Source organism: Anas acuta, chromosome 3, assembly GCF_963932015.1.
Source record: "Anas acuta chromosome 3, bAnaAcu1.1, whole genome shotgun sequence".
In the NCBI taxonomy this organism is placed as follows: domain Eukaryota; kingdom Metazoa; phylum Chordata; class Aves; order Anseriformes; family Anatidae; genus Anas; species Anas acuta.
In genome coordinates this window covers 8288143-8314151 of record NC_088981.1, presented here as the reverse complement: position 1 = coordinate 8314151, position 26009 = coordinate 8288143, and the positions used below count along the sequence as shown (strand labels likewise).

Genomic DNA, 26009 nt, shown 5'->3' with positions numbered 1-26009 from the left:
GGGCCGCGTTTTTGGGGAGGGCCCCGCGGCCCCGGCCCGCTCCGCGCATCCTCCGCGGCTTGGCGCGGGGCAGCCCCGGCTCCTTCCCACTTTTTTTTTTTTATTTTCATCATTTTTTATTTTTTACTTTTTTTTTTTGGGGGGGTGGGAGCGGGCTGCACCCTGCACCGGGGGGCTCCCCCCTTCCTCCTTCCCCCCCCCCCCCCTCCCCAAATAAAGGGCCGCAGCGTCCCGGCCGCGCACCGGCCCCAGCGGGACCTTCCCCGCCGGGAGCAGCCCGGGAACTTTTTGGGGTTTTTTATTCCTTTTATTGATTTTATTCTCCCCGGTGCCCCCCCCCCCCGTCCCCCCCCGTCCCCGCAGGTAAGGAAGGAGACGAGCTGCGGTCACGGTAAGAAAGATTCGGCTTTTATTGCAAACTGTGTCACGGCTCGGGGCTGTAATAAATAACCGGGGCGAGCTCCACCGAGGGACGTGGGACACGCGTGGGGACACACGCGGGGGCGGGGGGGGGCCGGGGTTTTATCGCCCGGGCGCAATAAATAAAAACGAGGCTGGGGGGGGGGACGGGACACGGAGGGACACGGGGGCGATGGCACCGGGGGGGCCCGGCCCCGGCGGCTGAGGATGCTGATGGTGGTGGCCGTTCCCCCCCTCCCACCCCCTCCCTCTCTCTCTCTCTCTAACCCGAGGACGACAAAAAGCCGCGTTCAGCGGGGCCCCCCCGGGGATGGGAACCCAAAAAAAAAAAAAAAAAAAAAAAAAAAAAAGGGAGAAGGAAAGAAAAAAACCAAAACACCCGAAACCCCACAACGGGACGGGGCCCGGCGCAGCCTAGCTCTGGCCTAAGAAACCGGCAAGAAAGAGGAAAAAAAGTTTACAATTTCGTTTTTCCAAACCTTTTTTTTTTTTTTTCTTTTTTTTTTTTTTGTGTGTGTCCATCCCTCCTCCCTCCCACCTCCCCCCCCCCAACCCCCCCCTTTTCCCCATAGCCGGCATTTTGAAGCCGTCTGAAAAAGCCGCGCTGCGCCGCGGGCGGGCCGCTCACTGGAGGAGGCATTTCTCTTCCTTCTTGGCCATCTTGCCTTTGTTTTGCTCCAGGGTCCTCTCCAAATGCTCGTCCTCTTCCTCGGCCCTGCGGAGAGAGGCGGCGGGAGGGAGGAGGAGGAGGAGGGTGGGGGGAGGAAGGCGCCGCGGGGGTGCCCCCCCCCTCCCTCTCCCCATCCCCGCACTCACTGCTTCTCCTGGGCGTCCAGGTCCCGCACCAGCGCGTCCCGTTTGTTAACGAGAAGAACGAGTTCGTCCAGCAGCAGCTGCTCTCGCCTCTTCTGCGCCTCGGTCTTTTGCCAGTCTGAGGACAGGGACGACAAAAAAAAAAATAGAAAAAAAAAAAAAAAAAAACAAAAAAAAAAAGGAAAGAAACCAGGGAAGGCAGCGGTGAGCAGCCCGCTGCGCAGGGTCCCCCCCCCCCGGTCCCCCTCCGTGCGCACCTGCTGGGGCAGCGCCGGGCACGGAGGCGGTGGGCAGCCCCCGGCTGCTTCCCCTTTATTTAGATTTGACTTTTTTTCTTTTTTTCCCCAATTCGTTTCGTTCCTAACCACCCCCTCCCCACCTCCCGGCGCCGGCCGGGGCCGCGTTTTCCCCGCTAATTTCTCGGGGCGCCCTCGGGGGGAGGCGGCCGCTGCTCGCCGGCCCTTTGGGGGACCCCAAAACCGAGGGGACCCCTCGGGGACAGCCCCGGGGCTTCTCCCCCAGCCCGGCCCGGCTCGGCCCGGCTCGGCTCGGCCCCGGGGGCTCGGGCCGGGCGCTGTCAGTCACTCCGCAGCCATCCCCGCCTCCCTCATTACGGAGGTAAACAATGAGAGAGGGAGCAGGAGATGCCGAGGGAGATAGCAGGGCGAGCGAGGAGGGAAAGAGGGCACCGGCTCCGAAATTAAGAGAGGGGAGAAAAAAAAAGGGGAAAAAGAAAAAAAAAAAAAAAGGAAAAAGGACCAGCCGCAGCATCGCGCCCCGCTCGGCCGCCCCCGGGGGTACCCGCGGCACCACCCGGCCTCGCCTCCACCACCGAAAAATAAAAAAAAATAAATACCAAAAAACCCCGCGGGGCACGGACACGACTTTTTTTTTTTCTTTTTCTTTTTCTTTTTTTTTTTAACCCCGGCCCGACTTTTGGGTTAAGTTTCCCCCGTTTCCGTCGAGGAGCTGGAGGAGGCGATTTTGAGCGCTTTCGGTTAGGCGCAAAACTCTGCTTTTTGGAGCCGCTCCCTTTCTTTTTTTTTTTTTTCCTTTTTTTTTTTTTTTGTTTTTTGGCCTCCCCTCGGCTCCCCACTTTCCTCGGCAGTTTCAGCTCTCAGGAGATCAGATGCCGGGCGAGACGTTTCGCTGCTCAGCCCCTCGCTGCTGATTCTCCTGCTCTTTTCCCTCCCCAAAAAAGAGGCACTTTTTGTTGGCCAGCCCCGTGGGCTCAACACCACCACACTCCACGGGACAAAACTGCTTCTGGTTTCTTTTTTTTTTTTTTTTTCCCCCCTTGCTTTCTGCACTCGTTGGTTCCTAGCAGCTGAAATACACCCCGGCAGCAGGAATATTCACCCGGGGCTTTACTCGGTGTCCTGGAAAAGGAGCCGGACCCCCTCCTCTCGGCCAGAAATTCACCTGGCAGTGGGGTAGGAGGGGAGCAAAGTGTTGGAGCAGGAGCTCGCAGGCGAGCTCGGTGCGTCCAACAAGGCGGCGTTTTGGTTTTGGGGCAGCATCCCTGCGTGCAAAATCCCCCGAGTCCGACTCCTACCTGTTGTGCCTGCCGAGCCCGGGTCGCCCACGCCGCCGGTCCCGCACGGCCACGGCGAGGCACAAAACCCCCGGCTAACCTGCAGGTCTCCCAGTCGGACTGGTGGAAAAGCCACGCTCTGGACAAAAACGGGATCAGGGCTCCGAGGCGGGCTGCGAGCTCAAAGTATCAGAAGCCCCGAGCCCCCGCACCGCGCGCTTTGAGATCGCGGAGTTTGTTAAATTCACGTCGAAAGCAGAAATGTTTTCAATTATTCATCTTCGTTGACTTCACATTGTCTTTTTTTTTATTATTATTTTTGTTTCCTCCCACTGCTTAAACTGATAATTACTCGGAGCAAACGGCCGGCCGGTTCCCATAGAAATGCTTTCATAGAAATGGCCGAAAGTTCTCGTAGGGAAACCTTCAGCCCCGCCACTCTAATAAATAAGCCCGGCACTTTGATGAAAATTAACACTAGTTTTGTAAAGAGCACATTGGGGGATTGCAGTCAAGTCTTATCTTTAGTTCCAGTCAACTAGCAATCCTGAAAGAGTTTGCATCATCATCAGAGCAGGCCATTTGATAGGATTCTGCTGCTGAACCTAATCAATCTATGGAATACTGTGGCTGTGCGGTGTAACAAAGCTAAAATAGATTTACAAATGGGGTTTTAGAGGATAAGCTCCTCCACAGGATTACATATTGATTTTAAATATAAAAAGCTTATCATATAAACCATAACTACAAAAATAGTGAACCTATGCATAAATCCTTTTAGAAGAGCACCCACTTCAAACTATAAGCCAAGAATAAATCAAGATGTACAAAATCCTAAAGAAGATCCATTTCTTGGGCAGAAAATGAACACGCTACCCCAAGGTGTGCAAAAATGAACTTATCTTTTCTAAGGAGGCATTAAATCTCGAATTAAAAAAAAAAAAAAAAAAGAAAGAAAGAAAAGGAGGGGAGGAGGGGGGGAAGGAGCCAGAGGAAAGGTGGCTGCAAGCGAGGCACCGCTCGGCCGCCGCGGGCCTGGGAGAGCCGTGCCCGCGGCAGCCCACTGGCCTTTGGGCGGGCAGGAGGAGCACCTCGCTGCCCACACGTGTCCAGGCAAACCCCGTGCCCTCTGTTTTTTGGGGTCTGGCACCCGGACACGGCGATCCCTCCTCGGCCGGAGCTCCTGGCTGAAGCCCCCAGCGCTCCGCGGCCCCATGAAGGCAGCGCTCTGCTCGCCCTCCTTTATCTCTGCGGCCGAGCGGGAGGGGAAAAGAAAAAAAAAAAAGAAGAAAAAGAAGAAGTCCGACTCTTTATTTTTAATTTTACCCCCCCTTGGTGGCCGTCCTCAGCCTGCCGTGCCTGTTTTAGCAGCTGGATGGGAGGACACCAGCTCCGCATCCCCGCGCCCCGGAGCTCCCGGTGCCTCCGGCCAGCGCTGCCCGCACGCCGCCGGGGCCAGCGCCGAGCCTTTATCTGCCTCCTGCCAGGCTGCTGCCTCTCTTTTTCTTCCTTCTTGTTCTTTTTTTTTTCCCCCCTCCCCGTCACCGGCCAGCTAAGTCAACGGGCTGATGGATTTTTAAACAGCACAGTCACGCGTGGAAGAGTTAGAGCAATTTAGCAAAACAGTAATTATCACCTTTCAAAGGCTTTTTTTTTTTTTAGATATTATTATTTTTTAAGTTCCAGTTTGGGTTGGTGCGTTCTGCCTTACAATCCTTTCTTTTAGACAAACAAACCGACCGGTCCCGTCCTGTTATTTTATTTTACGTCTGTCTCTCTCTCTCTCTCTTTCTTCCCTGCCCATACATTTTGGGGTTGGACTCGGTGCCGGCAAAAGTGCGATCTGTCCTTTCAACTCTTTCCCGGAGCCCAACTGCTCATTAGCAATCGGCTAAATGGCCTCTGAGCGCAGAGCCTGTGCTGCTGGGGCAGCCAATTCTTCTGCGGGGAAAGCTCATTGTAAATGGCGTGTTTGCACTTGGCGCTTCCAAAAAAGTGCATCTTTGCACTCAAGCATATGTCAGACTCGGAAAGCAATACCGCGCTGACACACGCATCTCAGGCAAGGTGTCACCAGCATGTATTTTGACATTTCGCAGTCGTTTTGTTAGGAGAGTTTCTCCTTTAATAGGTTTTTAGGTAAAAGCAGGGAGCTGCTAAAACTTCTAGCGGAATAATAACCTCTTTTAAGGCTTAAAACGCTAAGCACAGACTTTGTTGCACAAATAAAACACGAAACCAAAATTCGCCAGCACCTACGTTTTCTCCCTAAGCCCCTGTTTACCATATCACCAGTAGCAAGAAAAAAAAAAAAACAGGAAGAAAAGAAAAGAAAAAGGAGAAAAAAAAAAAAAAAGACTTTCCTGGGTTTTGGCATCTCTCTGAACTTGCAAAAAAGAAATTTTAAAAAGAGAGATTTTAGTTCAAGCCAGTACGCGAATGGCACAGGCTGCTAAAGACACTCACAGGCTGCTGCTCTGACGTCCCAAGACAGAAGCACGTGTAAGAGGCAATTAAGCATTTAAATTTAAGATTTAAATCCAGTATCTCTCAACTCCTCTTTGGTTTTAGAGTATTTTCCGTTTTAAATATTTCATTAGAATGATTCCCAATTAATCTGGCTTGTCTCTGCTGAAAGCAATGCATGTGTTTATGACTCAAGTTTATCCACGAATACGGTGAGGGTAGTTCTTATGCAAAAATATAAGCACAGATGGCTAGATAGGAAAAAAGCTACCTGAAACCTGCTGCTTTTTTTGCTACAAACTTATGCTTCCAGTGAAGTCTCCAAACTAATTAGAATTGATTTATTATGGATCAGGTACCTTATCAGGTGAAGAAAGAAATTACCATGGACAGTCAAAGGGTTAAGAGGTCAATACAGAATAGCAAAATCAATTTGCATTGATTAGACAAAAGGTCCATTTTACAGAGCCCAAAGGATTAACTTTTAAGCAAACATCTTTGAACTATACGACAGCATTTGTGACTGAGAGGTATAAGCAGTACAGCATTATAAAACACTTAAGATATTTAAATAAGAAAATAATGCAAGCAATGGTTTAAGCTATCTGGATGTTTATTTTTTATTATGAATCATCCCTAGGATTATTGTACAATTCACTTGAAAGCCCTATGGAAAGTTTGCAATTGTTTCATTTATCCCGTGTGTCAATCTTCCCATGAGTTTTCATTCAGGTAAGGTGACTAAACTCTGGAGAGTTGCAGAGAATGGAGAAAATAAGTGCAAAGGATTGCACTAATCCTGAGGTTGCCTCTGATGAAATGTTTACTTGGCAAACGCAGTGTTTTGCCACAAAAAAAAACGACGAGACTTTTTTTTTTTTTTTTCTTTTTTCCCCCAGTGAGATAAACCCATCGTTCATCTCCTACTCAACTTATCCCAAACGCGGTGGTGAGCCTTAGCCAACACGCAGAAGTCAGCATTGCCCCTTCCCATCTCTGCGGTACGAAAAGCAGCGTGGTGCCGCGGGACAGCCAGGAGAGCATTACTGCACCCAAAACAGCGAACCCCTTACCCTCCTCATCGCTTTCCTCCGAGTTTATTCCAAAGAGACCGTATTTTTTACCGTGTATCTTGGATTTCTTTTTCCCCCCAGGATAAAAATTCGGGATGGGATTGGAGCCCCCGTGTACCTGTTGCGTGCTATCGGTCAGAGTTACGTAAATGCCAGCATTAATTCCCAACCAGGCTTTGGTGCAGCCTGACGATTTGGCAATTTTGGGCAGCCACCTTCGGCAGCAAGCACCTTCTTTCCCTCGACACCCAGTGCTGCTCTTACCTTCAATAGCAAGCATTGCTCTCAACTCCCGGTTCAGCAGTTCGTAGCGCCTTTCTAGGTCATGTTCTTTTTCCCTAGGCAAGTTGCAAAAGTTCATCAATATGTTAATTACTAAATCATTAAACACTTAAAAGAACCTTTAACTTACATTGATTTTAGGACTCGTAACCGACTTTTCTCTTTAACTTTAAGCTACTCCAAACAAATGATACACAAACTTAAAACCTTGCTCAGGTGGCATATTCAGTATCAGGGCCTTTTCATTTTCTCCATCATCGGCTTTAATTCCGTCAGTTTAACTCTATTGTACTACGGGACATAATTATTTCATATTCATCCTTGGAGCAGCTGTTGTGGAATGTCCTAAGCATAAAACATTCCCCCGGATCCAATGAACAAATTCCAGCATCAGCCTATTCACCAAGATAATATAACGCTGGAAGTATTATCCTACATACATTCTGCCCTAATGAATAATGAAAATTAGACACGGGATTAGAAAGCTTAATATTTTGAGGTAGAATCCTCCGTCAAGTTCAGACACGGCAGGAAATTTGTGAGCACGGGCTCTTTCCAAGGAAATACGCCGGCATCTACACTAGGTGGCACACTGAAAGAAACAGAATCGCTCAACTGAAGGGAGCTGGAGAAGAAGCGCCGAAGGCAGAGTGCCTCTGCAACCCTTCTCCCTTCCTCTCCCATGCTAGAGAAAAAAGTTTATTCGTCCTCCCCGTACCTGCCTGGCTTCGCAGGATCGGTGGTACCATCACAGCGTGACCGATGCGCTAATATCCCCTCAGCAAGGGATGCAATTTAGCCTTTCTGCGGAGCCGGGACCGGCTCTAATTTTGCGCTCTCTCAGAATAGTTTTCCCGTGTCACATCTGAGGCACAATACAAATCTCTTTGCCTGTTTCTAAAATGTAATTTTATTCTACTGTAGGGCCTTTGAAAGTGTAACTACGCTTAATATTTCAGATATTTTTTTTTTCACAGCTCTGGCTAATCTTGTGTGATTGCACGCTTTCCATTGTCAAGATTGAAATATGAGAAAAACAAGTTCCTTGAGGTGCTCCACAAATCCTCCACACCGCTTGTTTGCGAGGAAACATTTTGAGGTCGGATGGGGAGAAAGCAAAAAGTTTTGCGTCTGTCTGCTGGGTCCCTATTCCTGTAAATCAGCCTGCTGTAACTCCAGGTAACCATCCGTACTTACAGGAGAGAAAGCTGGTTCATTCGTCTTATTAAGGCGTTCTTCTTATTAACCAGCATGAACCACTCCTGCATCATAGCTTCCTCTTCTTCTGTGTTTCTTCCTGCAAGAGAAGGCATTTCATTACTGAGGTGGCATTTCACAAGTCGGGCCATGTATTTCCATTCAGCTGCTGAAGTGCCCGTCTCTAATATCACTGAACGTTACAAGGCGTGGTCGCAAATGGTAAAAATATCCCAAGACCACAATGCAAGAACTGAAGCCTAATGCTGTCAGCTCCATAAATAAAAACTTTGAAAGCAGACACTCCGCGGCGTATGTTTTAGTCTTCTTTACCATGCTGACAGAGCCTCCTAAACAAACACCTTTAGAAAGCACCATATCTTCAATTTTCCTGAAAGAATGCTATTGTTGCTCTGTTCCCAACAAAAAGTCCTGCTGCTGCTGAAAGACGCCTGGACATCAGAGGCAGCCAAACACAAAAAGCAACCCTTGTGGGCAAGATCCGCTCTACCCAAGCAAACCCAGGGCGGGCAGGATTACGCGGTGGGGATCAGTGTAGCTGCAGAGATCATAATCCTGACCCCTTGGCCAAGGTGTGGGCCCCTGCTCAACTTTGCTGAGCCTTTGCCACTCTTCCAGAGCTGCTCCTGTCCTCGCCCACAGTCAACGTGAGCAGCCGGGGTCCAGCTGGCTAAGGAGCTCCCCGTGTGTACATGGTGGAGACTGCACCTTTGCAGTGACCCCCCTTTCTCATCTCTCAGGTTGAGGAGCAAAAAGGGCACAGGCCTTGTTGAATTATGAAACTCGCCCATTTCTTAGGGTTCAAATTAACCTGGGAAGAAACCTGGAACAGTGGCAAAGGAACACGAGCTGGGACTTCTGAGTACTTCTCCCAGCTTCCACATCGATTCATCAGGAGACAGACCGTGGGCACACCTCTGCATTTAAGCAGCTTGTGCTTAATACAAGGATAACCACCCCTACCTAGCTTGCCAGGGTGCTAAAAGTTAATTCTTTGATATTTGCAAGGCATTTTGAACATTTGGCATTTGGTACGTTCTCCTTCCAAGCAGGAGGAGCAGTGGCCAGGCTCTGCCCGAGCGATGTGGGGAGGAATTTGCCCTGTAGAAACACTCTGCCCCCAAGACCTCCACTTCTGGTTTCATGCAGGAAAGATTATGCCACACTCGCCCAGCACTTACAATCATATTCTGCAGTTCAGCACTGCCCCGAAGAGGATTAAGACCTATAGGTATAGTTTGCTGTTAAGTTGCAGATCAAAGGAATCGCGGAATCGGTCCCAACTAATGGGGTCTGCCTTTAGAAGCAGATGATGATCGATAGCATCAGGCTTTCACTGACGTGCACCAAGTAGCTGGAATTTATTTGGGGGTGTCAAGTGGGGAGAGATTGCTACTTTATCCTCGCAAAGCGATCCGTGTATTTTGTGGCACATGAGATTGCCACATTGCAGGTGAAAACAAGTTCTTACAACAAAATTGTATGGCCGTGGTAACATTTTCATCAATTTATGGCACCAAATTTGTTGTTTCTAGGGGTGGTCTGGGACCTCCAGATACAGCTGCACTCTGAATGCAAGCCCTTGCTGCATTTCGTTTCGCAAAGCCTTTAAAAACAGACACACAGGGATGGGACAGGAAAGTTTTGGAGGAGCTTGCCCCATTTCTACCAGCTGAGGATCTGAACTTTTCCTGACATGAAGCCTTAGGGGAAGGACATAAACCTAAGATAAAAACTTTTGTCTCTTAAGACATTCCTCCTAACTAAGTTGGTTGCAATGCATAACGAGAAAAGACGAGAAAAGATGTAGGTAAATCTCGCAGCCCTTACAGGTGCGTTATTTTGGTATTTCTACGCTGCCAGCAAAGCCCGCGGAATATCCTCTGACGAGGCTGTTTTAAAGCGAGTTAACAAAGTCTGTATTGTTTTACAGAATTTTTAATCTTTTCGGGTAGCTGTTTTTGTATTCACTTTGGCCCATGTGATGCCCTGACACCGGTCATGTGATAGTGGCTGCGATAGGCACAAATCCCTGGGCAGCAACAAAAGAAGAAAGAGGAAAAAGAAAAAGCTGAGAAAAAGCTTGCAATTTGGAAAAAGGCCAATTGTACCCTGGTGAAGGCCTTTTTGATCAGTGAAATGACACATGTGTGCAATATTAATAGCAGGAGATTGTGATATTTTCTTTTTTGTTGTTGTTGCTGTTGACCAGGAGCTTTTAAATTCTTGTGCACAGAGCTGAAACAGATTTTTCCCAGGCAAGCAAAATAAAGACGAACTGCCATACGTATAATTTTTAAATAACTGTTTTCAGCAAATCCGGTGCCATTAGCTAATTTACTCCCCCCCCCCCCTCTAACCCCCCTTCGGTGGAAGGATGCACGCAAAACACTTTCAACAAAGGAAAACTCGGTGTTATTTCAACAGCCGCATTGCAAGCTAAACTCAAGTTTGCACTTTCTAAACCAAAATACACAAAAAAAGCCTTTCCCCCACCTCGTTTCACATTTGCACCCTGTCAAACCACGCTGCTGCAGCGGTCGTTTTTGTTTCTGCTTTCCAAGTGTAAAACAAGGATTTTATTTTACTTGCTGCAAAGGTTTGCAAATTAAAATTGGGATAATATCTGTGCTATTCTCCGAAAAGAAAAATACTGTACGGATTATTCAAATGAAGCGAAAAACATGTTTGAGGACAAATCGATACCTGCATGCAAACCCCTTATCTGAGCCAGGACAAGAGGATGAAAATCTATAAATAGCCCACAGATCTTAAACTTAAATTTTGGTCCATAACACATGCATTACACTATTGTTTTGGATAAAAAACAACAACAACAACAACAACAAAACCCTTTTAAAGCTAGTAAGTTGGACCATTACAAATTAATCCTGACTTTAATAACTGGTTAAAGACCCCTTCAGCTTTATAAGTAACAAAAAATATTAAAGCCTGTGATCACAGCGAGCTTTTCTCATTTCTCCTCTAACCATTTGTTATTTAATCCAATACTAGTAATCCAATTTGTCCATCAGACTTTTAAAGGGCAGAATGCAACTTCCCCAGCTTAGACACTTTTCAAAGTACAATATATTTTTCAAATGAATGCTGGATGTTTCATTTTTTCCCCAACTGTTCCTAGCTCTAATGTATGAGGCAAAAAAGAACAAGATGAACATTGTTCGTACTGATTAAGTAAGAGCTCATTAAAGAGCTGTCAGTGCCGTACTTTGAATATGCATGAAGCATATAATCAGATCTAGTACCGTCACTAGAGGAGAATACGGTAAGTACAAAGGATTGATTTAATTACTTAGAGTGGGCTGTGGTGGTAAAGCAGTCTTGTTAGCGCAAAAAGAAAAGGAGGTTGTATTCTGGCACGGTTAGGGGAAAAAGGCAGTTTTAGCTTCTGCCACAATACTTAATCTCAGGATAAAGCACTTTACATTGTAGCTTAAAATGAAGACTGTCAGTTTTCGAAAAAGACCAGAATTCATCTTATCTTGTTTAACCTCACCTGGTTAACTATCTAGCAGAGCAGATTCGTTCTCTTTAACACGTAATTACGGTTACACCTTTTTATCCCATAGCTCAATAATGACTTCTGAAAGCAGGCTTCAAAATAAGGCTGGTTAGCGCCGCAACCATCCCCTGCACGCACACGGCACGGTGAGAGATTTGAGAAAGGCAGAACCAGAAACTGAGGCGAAACAGTAAGTACACACGTCCTTATGTAAACAGACAATACAGCCTTTGATGTTGTGCTTTATTACTAGATACCTTCTGAGGCGAATTCTGGCAAGGTTTCTCTAATTTAGTTTTTGTCTTTTTTCTTCCTCCGCTCTTCCTTTTTTTTTTTTATTTTCTATTTTTTGTTTTTGTTTTAAATCAATACACTCTGGTTTTATTCTTCCTCTAGGAATCCAGGGGAATTCTCTCACATCAACTCTCAGTGCCATTTTCTAATTTCATTGTCTGGCTTGAGTGGTGAAGGATGCGTGCTCTATTCTTCCCTTCACTTGACATCTACCAGAACCCTCCTCGGCGATTAGGAGCGAGCCCAACACCAAGCCCACACTAGCCCAGGACACTAAATTCTGCCCTCGGATCCAAGAAACTCCCACTGGCTTCAGAAGTGCGGATCCACGCTGCAACAGCTCCTGCGCAGGCTTCAAGCACGGCTGCAGCACGCAGTTTGGTGATTTCGTCCTAGGAAGCCCAAATTTTAATAACAGCCAAACAACCAACAGCCTCCCCTCCCCAACTTTGTTTTCTCCTGGGGTTAATCACACGTATTCAAATCGTATTTTCGTGACTGTGATTCAGTTACAACTTGAGCCAATTTTCATCTTCAGTGCTCAAGAATTACAAGCATGTTTGTATGTTACCAGGTTTTTTTTTTTGAGAACAATACGAGGGACTAGCTTATTTTAGTGCCGCACAGTTTCCAGGCAGCCTTTATAAAATACCTTTCCCTTTGCTTTCTCCAGGATTTGCAGATGGATTTCTGTTTGAACTGTAAGCTAATTATTTGTTAAATATTTAAATAACGAGCATTTGGACAAATGGCTGTCCCGAGTTAATTTGAAAGAGCAGGTTTTTTTTCTTTTTTTGTTTTCCTTTCCTGCTGAAAATACTTCCCAACACACCCCTTGTGATCAGCCAGCTATCAGTACGTGTATGTGCCATTAGATCCATTATTTTTAAGCCTTTCGGGCAGCTAGTCATTAGATAAACCAAATATGGATTAACATAGCAAAACTGTACATCGCTAAGAAAACAGAGAATAAAGTGCTACAAAACACTGTGAATACCACTTAAAAGGAAGAAAAAGCAGCAACATGCAGGGGCAAGATTAGTTTACAGTGTAAATGGATGAACACAGTAACTCCTCTACACTTTATACCATCGTAAATCTGTCAAGATAAGCCAATAGATTCATATTTAAAAAAAAATCCTTAAATGTAAATGTATTTAGCTGTTGTGCAAAAATGAATTACAACCTACAGAAGATAAATAATAAAGGCTTTCTATCAGCATCCCAAACCAGCCCATTCAATCTGGCAAGAAATAACAGGTTTACAGAAATCACTTTGCATGCTGTCTCGAGCAGTAATTGTTTTTAAATTTTATTTGCACTGCGTATAGTGTGTGCCATGGTGTCACGGTTAAACACTGACAACTCCCCATCTCCCCATTTACCTCGACAGAACGACATGAAAAACAACCTACTTAAGACAGAGCCCATTCTTCCCCCATTTGCTGGTGTTTACACACAGTTTTAAAACAGAATAGAAGAAGCTTTCTTCACTCAACACACTTGGGTGAAGAGGCCAGCGGGAGAATGCCAGCCCATGCGAGCTGGAGCGGGGCGAATAATGACAAAAACTGGCCAGCTTCGCTAGGGCCGTGCTAGTTGGTGTTTGACGGGGGTGAGATGGCCACCGAGAGCCGTCCAAACGCCGGCGAATTCCACAAATTCAACGGGAAGCCCTTTTGAAAACCTACACCCCCCTGTTTGTTTGCCCGCTGGGAAAAATAAAATAAAATAAAATAAAGTTGCGTTCATCCAATCATGGGGACGCGTTTTTACGAGTTTCTGTATTAGGAGCAACCGGACAGATTGGCTTGTTTACCTGAAGGAGAACATGAATAGCAAATAAAGGAATAGTCTGAGGATGTGCCTCATCTTGTCTCCTAAGAACCCGGGGAAATGCACTGAAATTGAAGGTGGTGTGTGTAAAACCGATAAAAAGAACTGCCTTCCCTCAAAGCCTCGTCGTTTACCAGTAGGACTCGTTGCCACAAGGCGATGTTGAAACTAAGAGCTCAGCAAGAATTAAAACCGGGTTGAACGGTGACGACGGGGAGGCCAAGCCGTAGCAAGAAATATCCCAACAACCAAACGGAAAGCAAAAGAGGTAGGAGTTGGATCTGCCTGCTTTAGGACACGAGGGAACCTTTCATTTTTAGAGGTTGAATGAAATGATCCCTGGAGACGGGTTAGCCTGTAGCTGGCCCCTGCAGAGTTTCTTTCCCCTGGCAGGGTTCAAAATGAACCCGTCCCTCTACGAGACAATATTCCCGAGCAGGTCACGGGGCTGATCCACCGTGGCAATTACAGCTTTTCAGAAAGGAAGCTCGGGCAGGGAAGAGAAGCAACTCCGTGTGTTGTAGCTGACCAGCGTCCTGTCGCTAGCAAAGGCTGGTGGAAGGTCTTGAACCCTTCAAAGCCAACAGCCGACCTTCCACTGCTTTTAACAGTCTTCTCCTCTCACCCACTGTGAACAGTTTGTGCCCAGATGAGCTTTCATTTTGAAAGCAAGTTACTGAATTTAACAAACACTTAAAGAGAAGAGCCCACGTTCACAGCTGATATTCCTCAGAAAGAGGAGCTACACCAGACCTCCTCCAAAACACACCCAACTCGATTGCAGGTCACGGTGAGGATCTGGACACGACTTGCCATTCACAGCTCTTCCCTTTGGGTGAAACTGAGGCATCCCAAAAGAGACCTCTCTGTTCTCTTCTTTAAGAGGCCAATCTTTGGTGGAAAACCTCAGAATTTGGGGTAAAGTAACTCTTCAAAGCTCCAAGTGTCAAAACAGAGCCTGCAGCAAGCACCCCACAGCACGAACCTGCTCGACCCTGAGCTTCATGCCTCCCATGTCAGAATTACCATGCCCAGCTTTCTTCCAGAATACTTATTCCTTTCACTGAACAGGGACCTCCTTCGTTAGTATAAACCACTGAAAATGAACAAGAATAGCCACCGAGAGACAGGCAGGATGGAAGCCCTCTCTATATGACACTGCAGGAGTGCTAGCTATCAGAGGAAGCCCTGGAATGATTTTCCTAGTCTGAGCTGGATGGGAAAATGCCTAAGGAACATTAGAAAGGCAAATTCATGGCCACTAACTTGCTGTCTGAGAGCAGTTGAGAAGGAGACATTGATGTCCACACAATGAAGTCTCATAAAGGTAGGTGCCGACTGCCAAGAATCTGCCAGGCAGAATTGCACTGCGGTGCATTGTCCGCCTGTTCCAGCCCCGAAAATACTGTAACCCTAACGAAACAGAGCCTCGACCGAGGGAATTCCTTTATCGCAAGAACACATCAAATTAGCTTAATATCAAGCAAGAAACTTGTAATTTCTTTGGCTTCTGAGACACAATAAATCAGAGAGCCTATTTAAAACTTGGAGAGCTGTGTAAACAGGAGGTCAGGGCTCTGACCACAGCGCAGCGCAGACAAGGATTTATTCTACCTGCAGTGGGACTGACTCACAGAAAGACAAACATTTGTGGCCCGCCGTCTTGGCAACCCAAAATTATCACAGGATCAAAACTTCCGCAGAAGATGAGCTGCCTGAAAGACTGCTGATTTTTTTTTTTTCTACACAACAAGTCAACAGAGCGGCCACTAGAAAATAACAGAAAATCAACAGAAACAGAACGCCTAGGCTTGATCAAAATGAGTGCGTTTTAAACGTGGGGTTATCAACCAAGACCAAGAAAATGCATAGCTCATGACCCAAAACTCAGGCAGCAAAAGGTGAGATTCAAGTGAAAAATCTGGAGAGACTCCTGTACGAAAGCAGCGGTTCCTTCCTGAGGATAGTGCCTGTAGGGACCCTAGCACTGGGCAGAACCAACACGTGTCCTTCATCACGCTCTGCAATTTCTGTATTCCCAAATTTTCTCCTGTAGCACAACTCCAGAAGAAGCACGGCTTGGGAAAAGCATACATCAGACCCTTGCTTGCAGCACAGGAAACATGCACTGTTAACTGGGACACTCGAACCTTTGAAGCGATGGAAAAAAACAATAGTTCACATTTGGAAATTCACCAAGAGCAGGATGATGGTCTGGCAGACAAACTATTTTGCTTGCAGGTCAAAAAGTAGAGTTGGATGCTTTGTTATAAGTGACAGTAATTACTCCACAGCTTGTGACTAATCCTTAGACCAGTTCACACCCCAGTTGCCGGTTCACATGGCGAGCGATGGCCGGTTACAATCCTGAGGTGAGAGGGAAGCTAACCTTAAAGTCTTTGGACTGTGCTTTACATTATCCCATTTCCACCAAATGTTGCCTTGCTTCCTTCAGGATATATTCTCCTGGGGCTGGGAAGGGGTGGTGGACAGCAAAAAAATGACTTCTTTACTGGACAGGGCTGAGTTTAACCCAAACAACTGTCTGAAGGGAGGTAACAGCCAGCATTGAATGGGACCTTCTACCGGTGGTAATGAAGATGCCTTGTCTTACTGGGAGTTGGCAGGTTCGTACCTCTGGGACCCAAAGCTTCCCGGGGCTAACTGGGCACGTTCAGCTAGGCTGAGGTGTCCTGGGGCTCCGTGGTTTCCCGTGTTGACAGAAAAAGTGATTTTGGTGGTAAAATGGAGAAACCCAAGTAGAAATAACAGGGCTTTCTGTAGACTGCAGTGGCCCTGTGGGCTGGAAGCCCCGGGGTGACCAAAGTGCCTTTCTCCTCGCCGTTCTCTTTACAAGCAGGCGCTGGTTGCAGAGAAAGCTAACTCCCAGGCATAAAGCCAAAGCCTATGCCGACCACATGAAAGACCATTTATACTGCAATACCACAAAGAAAGATGGAAATCAGTTAAAAGAAGCAAGTGTCTGTTGGGTCTTGCAAGACTTTTGGAAGGCTTGCAAGTCTATTCATAGCGCCTAGGGCTCTCCCAGAGTAGCCTCCTGCTATGCGGGCAGCACTGCGTTCAGGCTCTCTTCTTCAAGCTGGCTTCAAGCACTTTGTTGACAGGTTCTTTCAAGGCAACGATGAGGCTACAGCCAGGGAAGTGCACGGAGAGGAGGCTGACCTCTCGTTCAGTCCTTAGGCAGCCAACGGCAACTCGGTATTGCTTTGAGGAAAAAAAAAAAATCACCACGGTCATCGTCGCTGCTGAGCTTCTTTACAATTTAATGAACTTGGCCTGGGAAAGCTGAATGTGTACACTGCCCGCCTCTGGTCTTGGAAAGGTCTCTTCCTGGGAAGTTCTGCCTACAAACGCACGGATCTGAGACTGAAGAGATGAGGTGAATGAGAGGGTCAGAACCACGTGCTCCGGGGTTTGGCATGGTGTGCTTGTTCAGTTGGAGCTCCTCAGCGGTAGAAATGCCGGGCATTTGGAAAGGTATGGCTGGCTGATCTTCCTTTGTAGCGAAGGCAAGCCAAGATTGCTTCACAGGAACTGCTGAGAGGAGGAGTTAAGACTGGAGAGGAACAAATTGGCCAGCGAGAGACTTTGTGGAGGCAGCACGACAGAAGGGAAACTGAAGAAAGGCTGACAAGCCTCAAGAACGCAAGAAGTTCTCAATTGCTCATAAAATCCCAGCAACTACAAACACACTGCTTGTGCAGGAAAAGGGTCAGATCTGGGAATCTCACGTCAGAAAAACATCTTACTAGCGTGCCAGTTTATTTGCCTTAACAAATTCTAATGAATGGCCTTGCACTGCTTGAGATCAGTGCTAGCAGGCGTTTCTTCACAGCTCTGTAGGCTTCAGCGTGATTCAAGGCGGTCAAGGCACACTTGGACTCAACGTGGAGCACATTGTAAACGTGACCCAGACCGAAATGTCGTCACACTTCTCATTCAGTTTTGGTAGCTGCCAAAACTCCTGTTCCCATAAATCTGGCGAATTAACATCCCCCAATTCTGCAGAGAAGCATCTCGTGAAGTACCTCATCATATTACCGATCCCAAAAAAAAGCAGTAACTACCAATGCATAGTTTTGTGAAATACTACCAAGTTACAATAAAACACTAAACCAGCTTCTCATGCTCAAGTGTCAAAAAGCTTTTCTTCTGCCCAACACAAATTGGTATGAGTAATACACTGCTGGCCTCCTAACCTTCAGATGTATCTAGGAGGAAATACAAATTGGCACCAGCGAAAACCCAAACCAGTGTCATGTACACATCATTCATATATCTAGATTTTTTTTTAACGCTTTTGCTCACCTTTTACATTAAATGCAAAAATGTCGATAGTAAAAATACCGCTTTTGGCAATAGTTTTTGATTTTCTTTGCCATTATTATACTGTCCTTTCTCTCATCACTCTGGTTCGGCATTCAACACCATCTTTACCTTTCACAACATGGTCAGACAACTCTCTGCCATCGCGTGGTCTGGCCAGCTTTCAGTTCACCTGAGATTAATCACGCTGAGCTAAGCAAAACAATCACACACGTGGAAAGCGAGCGTGGCACAGTGCTGGAAAAACCATTGTGTTATTTATTCCCTCTTTCTGATTCAGGTAAGATAGGAAAATATGAAATGACTGCAATGATTTCCCTGTCTTGCTACAACTTTTTCCTTACGTATATGGACAGATATTTTTCACGTTTTCTGCTTCCCAAGCAAACAGCTGCAGCGACGCTTCTCCTAAGGAGTCACAGGTTACTGCTTGGCAAGAGGGCATGGTCAGCTTGTTGGTACACGTGAGTTTGGGTAGGGGCAATAGTTAGTCCAAGGAAGTGTATTTTGAAGAGAGAAACAAGCATACAAAAGGGACTAATACACAAATGTATCCCTTCCTGCTGACAGAGAGGACTGTAACAAAAACAACTTTTAAATGGAGCCCATCTCTCATGCAAAACTGAACATTCATAATTTTCCTCCCCTGGTGCTAACACCGGTGGATACAAACCCACATTTCCTTCTGAAAACGCCAAAGAGAATTGCGAATGCAATTGTTTTTAAAAGACAAAACTTGTTTGGGGGAGTGTGGTACCTCCTCCTAGCTTAGCCCTCCCTCCCCAAGTGCAAATTCCTATTACAGACCGACGGACTCCAGGAGGAAGCATTCAAGACCGTATAATGCAGGCTGGTAAATACAGCTTGATAATCAGGTTTGTGAAGGTGCAGAGCATATAAGGGATTTATTTTTGATAGTGAAGCTGCACACATATACATCATCAAGCACCCATTGAGAAGCAGAACACTCCAAGTGATTAATACAGCTAAAGGGGGGCAGATAAGAGATCAATGACAAAATCACCTGGTAAAAAAAGTAAAAGGTGTTGCATTAAAGGGGCTTTTACTTTGCATGCGAAACAATACGGAGAAACCTGTATTTTAGCACTTGTACTCAAGAAGCACTCCAAAGTATGCCAGGATGAGAACAGAAACCCATCCTTTCTAATAATCTTGTGACAAAAGCTAAAAGACATCATCCTATTAACTAGTGATCTCAACTGCTAATGCAGAGTACTTCCTGGTGCCTTTTATGTAGAATGCTGCTATTAAAAAACCACTAAACATTCACTGTGAACAACACAGAATCATTCATCTTTTATCAGCATCTCTTGTTAGAGGAGTATGAGAGGGGCTGAAGGTGTCATTGATATTATAGAGTGGAAATTAATCAGAAATTTTTCTCATATTTTCCTCATCACACTAATTTACTTTTGTACAAATTTCCCCCGCTAAAAAGTTCATACCCAGCCCCCTGTTGTACGCTTTTAAGTTGAGAATATTCAACGAGTGCGTCAACTGAAAGGCACCAGGTCCCAACACAAAAAGCATTCGAAATTCTCATTTAGTTGTCTTTATTTTGCTAGCGCCATGTGGTCCTTGAAGATGTAGAAAACACGGGAAGCCGAGTAAAGATCAGAGCAAGCTCATTAGCATTCTGACAAAATTGGAGTGGTGGAGATGTATAGTTTGCCTAGTTTGTCGTTTTGAAAGCTACCGGTGGTAAGCTTTCTATTTCATTGTGCTTTTGTCTTTTTTGGGGGTTTTCAACGCAGCAGGGTGTTTGTTAGCCTAGGTTTTCACAGTGCATTGTGGGAACCTTCCCTGCACATTCAGCCTATATAGTATCATTCGAGTTCAAGTCAAAAAGTTTTTTTTTTTTTTTCCCCATTTATTTCATAATAACCTAGACTGATGTAGAATCGTTGTCTGGCTGTCAAAACCCATCCTGCCAAACACCTGTTTTATCAAGTGAAAAAAAAAAAAAAAGGAACAAAAAATCCCCCCACAAAATAAACTCTGAGCTGCATTTAAAAATAAAACCTTTTAAACACATTGCTGGTTTTCCTCAAAAGACAAGATAAGAAGAAATTAATTTAAATTCCACTGTTTACAATCAACTAGGAGTGCATTTGAGACAGATCCAGTTGATTAGAATTCAAAAGAGACTCTCTCCCTCTGTAAGATCCCAATTCTATTTCAGAGCCTCTTGAAGGAAAGATTGGTTTATACTCCAGAATTATGTAAATAACGAATTACCTCTTAGAAGACCTAAAGAAGTTATTACTCCGGTCATTTGATTTTTTTTTTAATTTTTTTTTAAACATAAGGCTCGCTTTGAAGGGCTAAAAGGGCTACATTAATGCCGCTATCCGACACGAACGTTTCCAAGTCGCAGTGAAATGGATAAAGGTCTTTTTGGATGAATTTATCTGCTAAATCCTTGCGGTTGCCCTCCTATCTCGGATGATGACCCAAAAGAATGTCAACAGCTCATTTCCCAGAGCGCTGGGAAGAGCCACCACGCCAGCCACAATCGGCGTGTCCTCAAAGCGCCGTCTCAAACGTTACATTTCTCAAGCTCTTTAACGAGGTCCCGCTCTCATCTCCGCCATCCCGGCGGCGTTTTGGCCATCAGTGCTTGGGGAAGGCTCACGACTTCCACGTCGGCGTCCCACGCGTGCGGCCGTCGTGTCCGCGAGCACCCACGGCATCCCCAGCGCTTCGAGTTCGTGTTGCTGAATTCGTGGCCATGCCATGGGAGCACCAAGCTGGCTCCGAGCATCCCCGTGTATTAACTCGGCCCTCGTTGGCTCTTTGTATTTTTTTAATATAACGTGTCCAAGTGCCAAAACTGCAGCTATCCCTTCGGTGTGGAAGGAAAAAACCTGGCTTGAAAGGAGTTACAATGGCCGTGATTCCGATACAGTAAATTGTACAATGGGATGGGGATTAAAGATTTATTTACTTAGCAATGAGGGAAAGGCTAACCAAACACGAAGAGAAAGAAGCGCTTCACACAAAACCTTCCAAACTCTTTCTTTCTGTTACGTGCTCGGACAGCACCGCTACGTTTGCCAAAATGGCAAGTTTCTTTTCTCACCAAGGAAACAAACGGCCAGGCCAGCAAGGAAACACCGGCCTTTAAAAACAACCAGAAGTACGGGCAGGTACGGGAGATGCCCCCACCGGCCTGGCGGTGTGATTGCCAGGTCTCCATTTCCCCCTCACATTTAAATCCTAATTTCACCCTACGCCCACGTGAAATACAGTGGATTTCATCACGGGGGATTGGGCAACGTTTCAGCTACACATGAGGAGCTCCGTTCCCTCCCCAGCCGAAAACAAAACCCCGGCCCACAGAACGAAATAGCAGTCATTATTTTAAGATTAACAAAAGGCAGAGTTTTGCCAGCTCCGAGGTGCCACCTTTATTTCCAATCTGCTTTTAATCACTCAGTTCCTTTCCATTCAAACTCCTCGCAGAGTCAAATAACCTGGAGACTGTTACACGCACAACAGCGGAGAGGACTGAATTATTTTCTATACTTCGCAATGTGCTTATAGCTGCAAAATTATTTATCTCCTCCACTGCGTTCTGCTACGAAAGTTCCCTCAAGAAGAATCGTCTGGACCAGCCATATCAAATTAGAGGGCAGTCAGGAGTGTCTAAGTCCAGCTTTAAAACAAATATCATAACAATTACTTAGCCATATGGAAAATAGGGTATGTCTTTCCTGAAAGCTTTTATACATTTTCTATCTCGAATTTCAACTTCATTAGAAACTATTTCTGACTCGCAAGCTGCAAGATTGCTAAATATCTGACTGCTAACTCACCATGAAGAAAGCGGCTCTTTTTAATGGCACAACTTTTCCAAGATGCAAATGAACAATAATCTAATTTCGAGAGTAAATTAACTGAAGGATTCATTTTAATATGTTGCAAAGTCTCAGGACTGAAGAGGCAGTTGCAACTTCGGGAGCACGCGCTTCCCCCCCGCCCCCCCAGGCTCGCCCGGCGCCCGCTCCCCCAAAGCCCCGTCCTCAGAAGGGCTCACATTGTACTCGTGTTTGGGTTCCTATGACTTCAAGGCCAGATGTTTCACAAATGACCAACAATCGGAGGTTAGAATAAATTAATGACTGATTTCTGAGCTTTGATGGAATTAAGCATACTTCTTTTCTCAACGTGCCATGTGAATGTTCTCCCGTTAAACTTTTTTTTTTTTTTTTTTTTTTTTTTTTTTGACAAGTGAGGCCACCCGGCAGAAAACAACTGATGCAAAACCCAGGAGTAATCCCTCTGTTTAGTTCAACACTGTGGTTAGCCTTAACACTGCCTCTATTATCCAATGGATTTAGAGAAACTTTCATTTATTTGTTGGCCTCAGTCTTCAACTTTGTTGCCTTCTTTAAAGAGCCCAAGACCCATTCCTATGTAAATACATTTGCATGCAGCCACAATGAAACTTTCTGGGACTCTGATTAAACTTGCGAACCAGATAGCCGCAGCGTGCAGATTTGTGATCTTCGGGCGAGTGCTTTCCCGACTACATACGAGTAAATGAAGCTGATGTCAACCCTTGCTACAGGCACGTCGGGAGTTTGAAAGAAACGCTGCGCCGCAAAGCGCGCCCCAAATCCCCTGGTGCCGTCCCGAAACGGCGGCGCTGCCCCGCAGACAGCACCCAACGCGAAATCACCGCCGTGACACAATATTTATGGCCAACAAAAAGCCCTTTTCATCCAGGAGCTGTTGAGACCGGTGCTTTATATGCTACAAAACGTCACCTTCTCTCCGAGCCCCTTCCTGCTGCAGCAGGACAAGAGGATCCCTGTTGTAAAAGTGAGGATTCTCGGCTCCTGGTTCTTCCCTTGTTTTTTTTCTTGCTGCCTCTGTTTATAAAGAGTACCTAGAGTATAATGTATTATTATATACTGTACACAATGCAGCCTTCTTGCAGCCAACTCAAATAGAAAGCTTTGCATCCAGCCAGTCTATTATGAAACAGCACCAGGATTAATCCGCGCAATTACAACCCTCAAAAAATGCAGGTGGACAATCGGTGCAATTTCACCATTCCCACATACAAAATGCCAATACCTTCAAGGTTTATGTTCTGTAAGAGGGGCACGATGGACTTCAGGCATACACCAAGAGCTGGTTTTGTAATTTCACTGGCACTGATGACTGTGGGCCAGGAATTGCAACCTAATATATTCTTTTGGTATATGTTTAAGGAGATAACACCTCCTTCCAGGGGCAAAATGAATCTCTAACTCCTTGTTTTTGCAGTACAAACTGTTTCAATGTAGTTTTAAAAGCTTGGAATACCTATTTTTTTTTTTAAAGTCACATTATAGCATTATTCTAGCCCACTACTACAATCATTAAAATAATGAAGCCAAATATATACAAGTACCAAACTCAACCACGTATGAAAATGCACTAGCTCATGGAAAATGCCTTGCGTAACTGGCAGCATGTGAATGAAGGCACCAGCACAATTCAGAAACCGGTTGTGCTTTACACTTTATTCTCCTTATTCCTGAGTGTAGGTGAAGTCTCTGCTGCCCCGTGCAAATACCATACACAAACCCAATTTCTCTCGTTGGACTAAGCACATCAATACAAAAGCAAATGAACTACCAAAGTGCCCTAATTAACAATTTTGCAAGTGAATGCAGACATCAGTGCCACACTGCAGCCATTAAAGTCTATTCCTCGCCATATCTGTTTCTGTTAACATTTCAATAGCCCAATTAAATGACCTTTCCCCCCCTCAAACTCAATTAAGCTATTTGAACATCAATTGATAACCTACCATGTATTTATGCAAAATGTGCAGGCAAGAGATTCATTTTTTTCAATCCTAATGATGTTTTGAAGAAGAGAAAACTACCTTACAGCTACACTGTCCTGGTATTCCACAGAGATGGGGCCGGGGCTGGGATTGCCTCCCGGGGGACCACTGGGCACAGTGGCATTGTGGCAGGCGGCTTGGCGAAAGCAGGTGCGAGGCAGATATTCTTCTCCCGTGCCATTTGGTCCCTACCAGGCAGCTGCTGGACTGCCTCATGAGGTCAAAAGAAAGTGGAGAGAGCCATCTCTTTCAGCTTGTTGGAGTATCACATCGCTGGGGCACAGCCAGAGCACTGGTAGGTGGCACAGGGTCACAGCAGCCAACTTGGAGAAATCCTTTTTTTTTTTTTTTCCCTGCTCTTGAGTTTCTACATCTCATTCTATAAAGAACAAGCCAACAGGTGCTGCAACACGCACACCTCTCCGAGCATGGCGTGGTAGGTATGACATTTGACTCGTGTGACCCAGGTTAAAAGAGGCAATTTGCTGACATCTGCATTTTCCCAAGGGATTTGGTACACCACAAACCTGTCCGTCATAAATTCAGGGGGACTCAGTCGTGCAAAAAAGGCCGGGGTGGAGGCAGCACTGAATTCTTTGCTCATGTTAAAGGCTAGATAAGGGTCAGTGTCTCCTCTTTAAGAAGTGGCCTCTGCTTCCCAGCACAGGTAAACAGTTCCCTCCGGGGTGTGTAGATAGGGACTGAAAGCATGGGTTTATTTAAAATAAGAGCACCTCACTGGCACGATGAGTCTGAGACAGAGACATTTTGATGCAGCTGCTGAGACTAATTCAGGTGAGAAATACAAATTTGTTGCCTTAAAGAATAAAGCACGATGAGAAATCTTCCAGGAAAAAAATAATAAAAAGAGTATTCCTTTAGGTCATTCAGAGGAAAGCTTTGCCAATACTTAATTCCTTTCAGGAGATGTTTTTAGTTCCAAAAAAAGCTCAATTTTAAACTAAAAAAAAAAATCAATTCAAGAAGAAAGCACAGAAGTGGTGGCAGGTATAATTTGTTTAGTGTCCTTCTTATCTTAACACTAACAAAAAAGTTGTACCTGAAAAAATTAAACACTCAACCCAAAAAGTAATCTTCCTTAAAAAAAAAAAAAAAAAAGTGAAAAGAAACCAAGCTAAAAAAACTACCCCAGATCTTTTCCCGAATTCTTTGAAGATGGGTAGGAGAGCAAATGAAGATCCAACTCTAACAATTCTATTTGAAGTTTTAGTTTGAATCCCTTAAAAAAAATTCTAGTGGCACCCTGGGATAGTTCAACAAAGGCCTGGTTTCTGGGAAAAAAAGCATTGTCCCTTTCAGAATGTTAATCTGGTATATCACTTGCTACTACACCCCAGCATGTACTTTTGCTCATATCGACAATTAAAAGAATACATTTATTAAATAGCCTTATCGCTGGATGTTATAGCTTGTAATTCATGCTAACTAGATAACCAAAGTAAATTTTATTTAAATTCTCATTTCTTTGTGAAACTTTGTAGATGGTGCATATCTCATGATTAACGGACAACGTCTAAAGCATCCCGTCCTCTAATCTTCCTAAAATCCCTTTTCATCCGATTGTTTAAGACTGCTTGAAAGGCTAACACCAAGCCTAAGACTACTGCACATTTGGGGGAGGGGAGCCTCTGTAGGTTAGCTAATTAAACTGTTTGTCTTCTGAAACATTTAACTGGCTTTAGAGATTATTCTAATTAAGAATGATGTTAGATGTATTTTTTAATGTAGCTATTAAAATTAATCATAATCCAGCAATCTCACGCACTGAACTATGTAAATAGAGATGTGCTTGAAATCCTGCTGCATTTTCTCTATTTGGGAAAGGATCATTACAGATTCTACGAAACGTGCATCGGCACCAACATAATTTTTAATTAAGGGTGCCTCGCGAAACTCTTAACTTTGACTCTGCGTTTATGGAAGGTAAATATCTGACCTCAGCACAGCCCGGCACTACAGCGTTTCCCAAGCAGTAGCACTGGGCTGGGGGAACAGTGGCTCACATTCACACCGTACATCTTTTTCTTTCTCCTTTGCAGACCGTGTATTCAACTGAAGTGAAGGAAATTCATGAATTTTGGAAGGTCTGCAACTTGGCAATGGCAACTTCTTGTGCCTTTCTTTACTTGACGTACAGCAGAGCTCTCACAAATATTGCTGGCAAGAAATTTTAAAAACAGAGACCACATAAAAAAAAAAGTTGGCATTCAAACAGAAAGAACGACTAGGGCTAGAAGCCAATATGTAAATTGGTTTGTTAAAAAAAAATCTAGTACGATTTTCTCCTTAAATAATTAAGAAAACAAAACCAAAACA

General features: G+C 45.3%; 1 protein-coding gene and 1 long non-coding RNA gene across 14 annotated transcripts in view; both read right to left on the bottom strand.

Annotated features, from left to right (window-relative positions):
* Positions 1–386: 386 nt before the first annotated feature.
* EHBP1 (EH domain binding protein 1) overlaps positions 387–26009 on the bottom strand; it is a 205707-nt gene continuing 180084 nt past the window's right edge. For all 13 annotated transcript variants that reach the window (XM_068675568.1, XM_068675569.1, XM_068675570.1 and 10 more), the window contains 4 exons: positions 7786–7885; positions 6571–6644; positions 1237–1351; positions 387–1135 (listed from right to left, as the gene is read on the bottom strand). In XM_068675568.1, coding sequence (XP_068531669.1) covers positions 1045–1135; positions 1237–1351; positions 6571–6644; positions 7786–7885 — 380 coding nt within the window. In that variant the 3' untranslated portion in view covers positions 387–1044. The remainder of the gene's footprint in view (positions 1136–1236; positions 1352–6570; positions 6645–7785; positions 7886–26009) is intronic.
* The window catches only part of LOC137853326 (uncharacterized), a 22312-nt gene continuing 9058 nt past the window's right edge, over positions 12756–26009 (bottom strand). The window contains exon 2 of the long non-coding RNA XR_011094396.1: positions 12756–26009. This exon is cut by the window's right edge and continues 4822 nt beyond it. This is a non-coding gene — a long non-coding RNA (uncharacterized lncRNA).